The sequence below is a fragment of the Phyllostomus discolor genome, chromosome 12, assembly GCF_004126475.2.
Source record: "Phyllostomus discolor isolate MPI-MPIP mPhyDis1 chromosome 12, mPhyDis1.pri.v3, whole genome shotgun sequence".
Taxonomy (NCBI): domain Eukaryota; kingdom Metazoa; phylum Chordata; class Mammalia; order Chiroptera; family Phyllostomidae; genus Phyllostomus; species Phyllostomus discolor.
The window spans coordinates 47,286,653-47,296,190 of record NC_040914.2 but is presented as its reverse complement, the minus strand read 5'-3'; the positions used below and the strand labels follow the sequence as shown (position 1 = coordinate 47,296,190).

The 9,538-nt window shown below is 62.4% G+C and overlaps 1 protein-coding gene across 1 annotated transcript in view; it reads left to right on the top strand.

Moving 5' to 3' along the window:
* The window catches only part of URI1 (URI1 prefoldin like chaperone), a 33,916-nt gene extending 26,086 nt beyond the window's left edge, over nucleotides 1-7,830 (top strand). The window contains exons 7-11 of the mRNA XM_036013315.1: nucleotides 1,451-1,619; nucleotides 3,112-3,445; nucleotides 5,322-5,464; nucleotides 5,937-6,192; nucleotides 7,604-7,830. Coding sequence (XP_035869208.1) covers nucleotides 1,451-1,619; nucleotides 3,112-3,445; nucleotides 5,322-5,464; nucleotides 5,937-6,192; nucleotides 7,604-7,786 — 1,085 coding nt within the window. The 3' untranslated portion in view covers nucleotides 7,787-7,830. The remainder of the gene's footprint in view (nucleotides 1-1,450; nucleotides 1,620-3,111; nucleotides 3,446-5,321; nucleotides 5,465-5,936; nucleotides 6,193-7,603) is intronic.
* Nucleotides 7,831-9,538: the final 1,708 nt, after the last annotated feature.

Genomic DNA, 9,538 nt, shown 5'->3' with positions numbered 1-9,538 from the left:
CGGGCGGCGGCGCGGCGTTCTTCAGGGCTGCGTCCCGACCCGCCGCGTCCGACCCCGGGGACGGGTGTTCTAGACTCGGGCCTGTCCTCGCGTGACCTTCGCCCTTAGGCCACCGTGCATCTCTTGCTGGTGGTTCTCCTCCCGAAACGGTGGCTGCAGACGCTGTGTTTGGAGGAAAGCGGGGTCTGAGCTCGCGGCGGCCTGCAGTTCAGGGTGCCGGCCACGGCCCCTTGGACGGCTGCCCTGCCTCCCCAGGGCTCCCCTGCTGCCCGCTGCCCGCGGCCCCGGGAGGGGGCTGTTTTCCAGTGGCACAGGAGCGGTACCACTACTACGGTTTTCTACTTTGCTGCTGTAGAAAACCGTTACAGTTAACATTTACTTTGATGAAGGTCACAGGTTAGCGATGCACTCACTCTCAGGGTGATTGTTGAACGGGAGGTGGCGGGCGAGCTGCGTCGTCCCTGCTGACGGGGCGGGCCCAGCGCGGAGCGGGGGCCACCGGGGTGCGAGGTCAGGTCGGAGAGCGGGTCAGCAGGGTGGCCTGCGTCTCTGTGCACGGTGCCCGCGGAGGAGCGGGGGTGTGCGGGGCGGGGCGGGAGGCTCCCCGGTGACGGTGGCTGTGGCCGTGGCGGAGGGCAGGCCGTGCAGCGTCGACCCGTGTTTCTGGATCCGGGAAAGGGCTGTGAGCTGCACGCGTGGGGAGGCCATCCGCTAGTCCCGCGTCTCAGGACAGCGCTCCAGACCCCTTCCCTCCCGCCCCTCCCGCCCCTCCCCGGGGTCATTTGCTTAGCACTAAAGTGTCTGTCACGCGGAAGACGGGCTGCAGTTCAGGCGGGGCCTGCTGCTGCCCGGGGAGCGTCGAGGAGAAGCTGGAGCAGTGCAGGGAGCAGAGACGTTCCGTGCAGAGTGGGCGTGGGAGGTTCCGGGGCTGTCCGCACGGGTTCTTCCGGGCGTCGGTGCCCGCAGCGCCCGGGTGGGCGTTGTCCTGTGACGCGGTGTCCTGTGGTGTGGATCCGGGCCAGGAGGGTCGGCCGTGTGCCTTGCACTGGGTTGTGCGTTGGGACGAGGGTGCGTGGTGACCGTGTCGGCCGGCGTGTGCGGGAAGCTCTCTTGAGTGGCTCGTCACAGTGTCTGCCCGCATGGGAGTCCTCAGGCGCTCGTCAGCACCGGTGCTGAGCCCGCAGGTCTGGGGGCCCCTGAGGCCCCATGCTTCTGGAAGGTTCTCCAGGGCCGGCCTGGCTGCTGCCCCCCGGACTGCTGACTGGGGAGCAGGGTTCTGAGAGGCGTGTGCCCTCGGTGCCCCCCTGGCTGGCTGGGATGTCACACCCCCCATGTCCCTGTGTCCCCCCGTGTCTCCGAGTCCCCTCCCGCCTCAGCAGGTCTCAGTAAGTCGAGGTTGGTGCCTTTTTGAAGCTGCCTGTTCACGCCCTTGTCTTTCCTCTTAAAACAGCAAAACACCGCATCGCTCACAAACCTCACTCCAAGCCCAAAACCTCAGGTAGTTTCGAAGCAGAGTTTCCTGATGGCACGAAGGCCCAGGCCCTGCTGGCGGACGAGGCGCTGTGGGCGCGGCTGGAGGAGCTGGAGCGGCGCGAGGCGCTGCTGGGCGAGCTGGACAGGTAACCGGCGCCGGCGTCCCCGGGAGGTGCTTCCTGGGCAGCAGGGCGGTGCAGGAGTCCTTCGGGGGGCGGGGCCGAGAAGCGCAGCCCTATCAGACGCGCATGCGCATCGTCCTGCCGCCCAGGGATGGGAGTGAGCGCTCCGGGTGCTTCCTCGGGCCGTGCCGGCGTGCGCGCCTGGGCACGTCTGAGGGCCCTTCCGGGGCTGCTGCGGGCTGTGCGCGCCTGCGCTCACGCGGGGAGCCCCGTGCCCCGTGGGGTCCGAGTGTGGGCTTTGGGGATGCGCCCCGTGCAGCCCTCCGCGTCTTCTGCGCAGCGCGGGCGTGCGTGCTTCCTGCCCCGCCGGCTGCGCCGTCCTGGGTCCCGTGGACTGACTGGCGCTGGTTACTTCTCAGAGTTGGGTTTGAGGCTTGTGATTTCCTCCGTCATGCGCGCTTTTTTTGCGTGATGGTATTTCGGTTCCGTTGCATTTTTGGTTTTCTCATTTTTGTAAGTGCTCAGACCCTCTGTAGAGTGAAGCGTGGAGATCCGCGTGTCTGTGTGGACATAAGCGAATCACTGGGTGGGCCAAAAAGTCCGTGCAGTTTTCCCCATAAAATAAAAGACGTGTTTTTCATGTTCACAGTCACTTGGTTGGTGGGGATGTTCTGGCATGCCGGCCATCTCCCCCGTGCTGTAGCGTTGGTTGTCCTCAGTGAACGTCTCGATGTGATCGCGTCAGCCTGAACCGGTCCGGAGAGACGTCTCCAGCACGGACTTCACAGTCACTTCTGACACGTTCGATCGGCCCCAGCGTCTCCTCCACACGCCGCACACATCTTTTCTTGCGTCTCAGGGTGTTTTTACCTTTCTTGAAGTGACAAAGCATAACATACCCAAAATGTTACTTATTTTCTTCCATTCAATAATAAAGTGGCTACACAAAAATTCACCAATCTGATAAGTTTTTTTTAACGCACACTGACACGACAGCGGTCACAATGAAATCTAACGAATTGTTTCCGACGAAGCCAAAAGACAACTAAGCGCTGCTGGAGCCACCGCCGCCGCACGGAACACCCCAAACGGGCCTCTTCACCAGCCCGCTGTATTGGCGTGCGCCGGTTCACACTCTTGAAACAGTTGCAGGCGTGCGTGCGTGTCCAGTGTTCCGAGTGTGGGAACGAAGTGAGGAGATGGTACTGCCCCGTGGCTCTGCCCCGAGTTTCTGGTCGTGGTGTGGGCCGCGCCGGTGTCTGGTGGGCCCGGTCCCCCCGGGAAGGTGACGACCTCACCTGCTCGGGCTCTGCTCGCCCCACGTGACCATGACGTACAGAATCAGCGTAGGGACGGGGCCTTCTCTGTTCACGTCGGAAAACTTCTGCTCACCTAGAATTCTAGTTTCACATGGGTCCTGCTCAAAGGCTTAGTTTTCCCCCAAGTAGATGAGCTGCAAATTAGAAAGCGTGAGATTCTGCATTTGACTTTCCTCTTTTCCCTTTCCCTTCTCCAGCAAGCCTGACACCGTGATTGCCAATGGACAGGACGCCACATCTTCCGAAGAGGAGGAGGCGGAGGAGCAGAGCCGAGCCTCGGACGGGCCGCACCCGGGGGCCGCAGCTCCCGGCCACTGTGACGGGGACGTGGCAGACCCCGGACTGCTCAGCGGTCGAGTGAACGGTCACGCCCACTGCTCAGTGAATGGGTCGCACTCTTACCACAGTGACGAGGACGAGGATGAGGATGAGGATGATAGCGAGGAAAGTGAACCTGCCCACCACGCTGTAGGGGCCGGACACAGTTCCGTACCAACGATATATTTTTCTCACACCGTGGAGCCGAAGAGGGTTTGTATACTCTTCACTTTACTAATTAGGCATGTAGTTTGAACTTTGCACAACATCCATGATATTTTTTAAAAGAATAGCATTAACAGTGGTTAACATGGCAACAGAAAACCATCTTTGCCTCTTTTTCTGACCAGTTTACTTAAAGAGAAAAAGGGAAAAAATAGTCTGAAAAGTTAACTGGTGTCGGGCCCTTGTTCTCGCCAGCTACAGTGCAGTTGGAGGTGTGTGGGGTTTGGAAGGGTTTCAGATTTCTTCTCTTTTTTTTTCTACTTTTTCTAAAGAAGATTTTATATATTTAGAGAGAGAGGAAGGGAGGGAAAAAAAGAGGGAGAGAAACATCAGTGTGTTGTTGCCTCTTGGGCACCCCCTACTGGGGACCTGGCCCACAACCTAGGCCTGTGCCCTGATGGGGAATTGAACCCGCGACCCTTTGCTTCACAGGCCGGCTGGCTCTCAGCCCGCTGAGCCACACCAGCCAGGGCCGGGGGATCGGATTTCAGTGGCGACTGTTTCGACTCCGCCTGTGCTCGGTTCCGAGAGTTTTCTTAGGAACTCCAGGTTGACTGCTGGGGGCGTCCGGGTGTGTTTGGGGCGCTGGGCAGTGACTGTGGCAGTTAAGCTCTGATCACGCGGGCTGCAGTTTCTGCGTGGGCGGAGCCGGCCAGGAGCACCCTGAACAGGGAGGGGGGTTTAGGAGGAAGTGGAAATAGCCTCTTCTCTGACAGTCAATACAAACACCTTCGGGCGCCCGGGACTGGAAGGTGGCACCTCGGCGCCCGGGAGTGGAGGCGTCTTCCAGGGCGGGGCCTGAGCTGCTCCTTGGAGAGACTTGTCCCTCTGGGACTTTCCGCAGGGTGTTCAGCACCGGCGGATGCGGGGGCTGGGGTGGGGGGTGGGAAGGACAGCTGCCCTGAACCCATCCCCACCCTCTGCCGGCTCAGGAGCCCCGAGGGCCTCTTCCTCGTCGCCCTCCTGGAGCAGCAGCGCGGGCCCGTGGGCCTCGGAGCTGTCCAGGTCCGGCCAAGGGCCCTCCGCCTCCCCCGGCGCCCCTCCCCCATGGGCAGCCCTCGGGGCGCTGCCTCTCCGCCCCCGGGGTGTTTCTCAGGGCCCCTAAGTTGTCCCTGCTCCCGGGTCTGGTTTTTAGAATGGTCTAATTCTTCAGACGGAAGGGAGCCTCTTGTGAGTTCTGTGGGGAAAGCGACTGAGTTAGTCAGGGGAAGTTTGTTTCTTGGTTCTCCGGGCTGCGCATCTCCCCTCTTCGGGGAGGCCAGGTGAGAAGTGTCCACAGGACTGTGGGCGGGGGGGGGGCCGGCATAGACGGGACGGGGGCTGGGCTCGGGCCTCGGGGCTGGGCTCAGGTGTCAGGTCCGTCTCTCAGAATCAGAGGCGTTTAAAAGTTGTGAATCGTAAGCACAATGTAATACTGCTTTTATGACTTAAAGTTTATATTCTTAAGTTGTGCGATTTGTTTGCAATGCGCGATATGGGCCAGGAGCCTGTGTCCTAGCGGTGGGCGCAGCGGGAACCCCCCCCCCCCTTCCCGCAACGTGCTCCTTGTGACCGGAGACTCCCCGGGACCGCTGCCCCGGGCAGCTCGACGGCTCACGGGGCGCTGTGCGCTGCTCTCTGGGGGGAAGTGAAGTCCCTGGAGACCAGAGCCGGCCGTGACAGCAGATGGACGGTCCGCCAGGGGCGGTCCCGTCTGCGGAGGTATGGGGAGGGGGCCCTGGGGCCCTGCAAGTCGCCCCCACCCCCCCGACTGGAGATGCGGGCTCTCCCCCTGTTGTGCCCCGAGTCGGGGGGCAGTGGGCTCGGTTCTGGCCTGGGCCGCGTTTCTCGGGAGGACCGTAACTCCTCGCTGGGACCCTTCCAGGTCCGAATCAATACTGGAAAGAACACCACTTTGAAGTTCAGTGAGAAGAAGGAGGAAGCCAAGCGGAAGCGGAAGAACAGCTGTGGCGGCGGCCACGCCACCCCCGAGCTGCCCACCATCAGGACCCCGGCGGACATCTACAGGTGAGGGCGGGGCCCGCGCTGCCCTGCGCTTGCGTCCTTCCGGGTGGGTCCGGCAGAGGCGCCGGGGTCAGCGTGGGGGGGGGGGGGGTGCGTGTTCCCGGGGCGCGGGGCGGGCGGCACGCCGGCCCTGGCTGCGCGTTCGCCGGGGCTGCTCTCACGACTGGCGTCTGGGAGACCGCGGAAGTGCGAGCCGTGATCTCCCGAGCGGTCCAGCTCGGGGGCGGGCTTTGGGCGGATCCCGCTCCGGTCCCCAGGGCGCGTCTGCGAACGGGGTGCTGGGCTCGCTGCGCCCCAGCTGCGGTTTCCAGCGGCGTCCACGGCGGGCCGTCCGAGGCCTCAGGAGCACGCCGAGAACCGCAGACACAAGTCTGGGCAAACTGGTTCGGACTGCGTCTCGGAAGAGGTCGACCGCGGGGCTCGCACGCATCTCCCAGTCTCGGCCCTCGCGTGAGCGCGCTCTGTGGCCCCGCAGGGTCTTCGTGGACGTCGTGAACGGGGAGTACGTGCCCCGGAAGTCCATCCTGAAGTCACGCAGCCGGGAGAACAGCGTCTGCAGCGACACCAGCGAGAGCAGCGCCGCCGACCCGGAGGAGCGCCGCGGGCTACTGCGGGGCCTCAGCTGGGAGGAGGCGGCGTGCAGCGACGCCGGCGAGAGCATCCCGGAGGAGGAGCAGGAGGGCCAGCCGCGGGGCGCGGTGCCCCCCCTGGCGGGGCCGCCCGAGGTGCAGGTGCGTGTGCCTGGTCACGGGCCCGCGGGCGGGGGCTGGCGGCCCGCACCTTGGAGGGCACGCGTAGTCCACGGTCCCCGTTTCCCAGGTGATGGTTGGCGTTCCCAGGGTGTTTCCTTTTTTAAAAAGAAAGTTTTCGTTGCATTTGTTGGGTGACACCGGCTGACAGAATTAGAAAGGAGACGCCTTCACCGGTCCTCCCTCCCTCCCTCCCTCCCCTAGTGTCAGGTGCAGCGGCTTCTCTCCCAGGCGCTGCCTGCACTCCCCTGCCGGTCACTTCACTTCTCTCGTGGTCTCGCGAGGCTGCAGGGCTGGGCGGCAGCCCCGTGTCTCTGGGGCGTCACTGTGCACACACCTGTCCTCTCAGATGTCACGGGACCCGGAGGACTCGGGGCCTGTGCTTTTTGATAACGACCCGTAAGCCAACCGTGTGGGGTGCACTGTCCCAGCACGCTGCGTGCCCTCGTGTACGAGGCCAGGGCTGGCCTCCCTGAATGCGGTGGGACGCCTGGTCGGCACCACCTGGGAGGTGGCCCTGCTGCTGGGCCATGGTGGGCTGTGGGCACATGGGTCCCCCACCCGGTGCCTCGCCCTCCCCAGCTGCCATCCAACCCTGGGCCGAGTGTTCACTGTGATGTCTCGTGTTCACGGTGCGGGCTGGGCACAGACGGGGTGTCTGAAAGTCGAGGACCTCTGTCTACCCGTTTTTGGTAAACGAGGGGTGTTTTACCATTTGCTTTCTTGTACGAGCACTGAAACACGGACTCACACTTGGTGGTGTGATTAAGATATGTTAATGGTGTTTGATTTCTCTGAATAATTTGTATTTTGATGGTCTGTCTTTTTACCCTAAAATCTTATGAATTTACTTTTTTTAAAGATTTTGTTTATTTATGTAATTATGTATTTATTTAATTTAGAGAGGAAAGGGATGGAGAAAGAGAGAGAGAGAAACATCAATGTGCGGTTGCTGGGGGTCATGGCCTGCAATCCAGGCATGTGCCCTGACTGGGAATCGAACCTGTGACACTTTGGTTCACAGTCCGAGCTCAATCCACTGAGCTTTGCCAGCCAGGGCTTAAATTTACTTTTTTAAAAAAGACTTTTGTTTATCTTTTTAGAGAGGGGGAAGGGAGGGAGAGAGTGAGGAGAGAGAGAGAAACATCAATGTGTGGTTGCCTCTCGTGCACCCCCGCCTGGAGACCTGGCCTGCTCCCCAGGCCTGTGCCCTGACTGGGAACTGAACTGGCGACCCCTTGGATCGCAGGCTGGCGCTCAGCGCACCGAGCCCCGCCGGCCGGGGCTGCGTGTGCTTGCAGTGAAAGGAGACGTGCAGCCGGCAGCGCAGGGCGGAGGGGTGCGTGGGCGCCTCGCTCGCTGGCCGTCACAGCGCTCTGACCTTGTCTTCCAGGCCTTCTCTGGAACCGTGGTAGAAAAGGACGTGCTGTCGCCCTGCGCAGCCCCTCGCCCGGCCGGGGCGCACCCGCTGCTGCCCCCCATTCCCGAGCGGAAGGAACTTCTGTCGGAGGCCTCAGAAGAAGTCACGAAGAGGGTTTCCAAGTTCAGAGCTGCCAGGTTGCAGCAGAAGAACTAGGCCCTGCCCGGGAGAGGGGAGCCGGAGCCCAGCCCGGCGTCCGTGTGCCCTGTGCGCCCCGTGCACCGCGGAAGTGCTCCCCGAGTGGGAGTGGCCGTTGGGGCTGACTCAGAAGCAGGCCCCGTCCCTGCCAGCGGTGCCCCGGGTCCCAGGGAGCGCTCGGCCCCTCCGCTCCGCACGCCCGTTCCCGTCGGCCTGCGGGGCGGCGCCCTCTCCGAGTGGTGTGCGGAGAGCCCTGTCCGTCTGCTCCGTTGCCCAGTCCCGGACGGAACGCAGCGGTTCCGCACCAGCTGCGACGTTGCGCGTACCCTATGGACCGTCGTAAGGAGACGTAAACTTTAAATAGATTCAAGAATTCCATTACTTGCTTTAGCATCTTAAAGGCACTTTAAAGGAGTCTACTCGCAGGTCCTGCAGCTCGGTGGCTGTGCGAGGGCCCTGCCCCCTCGCCTGTTGCTCCGTCGTCTTGGGGCGGGGGTGGGGGTGGGAGCCACACGGAGCCCACGGGGGAGTTTCTGTGGTCGGGAGAACGGTATTTTGTAAAATGTTTTTTTCGAGTAAAAATTTTATGAAACTTGCTCTCGAAAATGTGAACTTTATGACTCAGAGTTGAGTGAGGAAATGCCTGTGATTCGCGTGTTCGCTGCACGCAGCACACGTGTCCTCGCGGTTCCACGGGCAAGTCCTCCCCACGTGCGCGGTGTCGGCGGCCCTCTGTCGTGGGGGAGATGGAGGCCGCCCTCGCCCTCATTGAAACGTCCTTGAAGCGAGGAATTCCGTGTCCTGCTCCCCGACACTTCCGTCCCCCGAGGCCTCCTTCCTGTTTGCAAGGAGCTGAGATAACATGCTTACTTCCAGCCAGACTCCTCAACGCACGGAGACGTGTTCTGACACAGAACCTCACGTGCCGGCGTCACTCGCGGCCTGACGCGCGCCGAACCCGGGCTCCCGGGAAGCGCCCCGCGCCTGCGCTGAGACCGGCCGGCAGGGCCGTCCGCCCCCGTGGACGGCCACACCATCGAGGGCTATTTATAGCTTCGCTCTCGAGTCCGTGCTTCAGCGGAGTGGAGTCGTGTCCTAGAAAAGCGGGAGCTCTCCGCAGCTGGAACAGCACGACCGTGGAGTTTCGTGAAGACGTGTTTTCATTGTCGGGGGGGAGCCTGAACCCCCGAAGCCCGTGGACAAGTCAGAACCGAGGACTGATCTGGAAAGGTCGCCCCTAAAGAGGCCGGGGACGTGTTCTTCAGCCCACGGTTGTCAGCAGTGCGTGCATTTCTGGTCTAAGACGGGTTTTCTCTCAGCTCAGCCCCACAAAACCCCAGCCCCCTCTTGGGAGCTGGTCACTGTGCCGGAGCTGCGGCCACAGCGGGTGTCATGGATGTGCGGGGTCACCAGGTCACGCTCTGTGTCCCCAAGCTGCGTCCGGAGCCTGCTGTGCACGCAGGTCGCTGCTTCTCGCGGGTCGGTGGATGGTCCCCGAGACGGCGCTGCCGGGGACCACCTGCCGCCTGCAGCCGGAGCCCCGAGGTGGGGCGCAGGGCACCCGTTCCCATCGCTGGAACTGACCAGCAGATGAAGAGCCTTTGTCCGAACCCATTTCAGACCCACAGGGAAGGCGCACAGTCAGCCCTGAGGTTCCACACTCCCTGACGCCTCCAGCGGCCAACGGAGTCCATCTCATCGGCGACCCCTGTGGGCGGGCTCCTCACTTGGCCTGACACCTTCTCTGAACTTCACCCACATGCCCCCCTC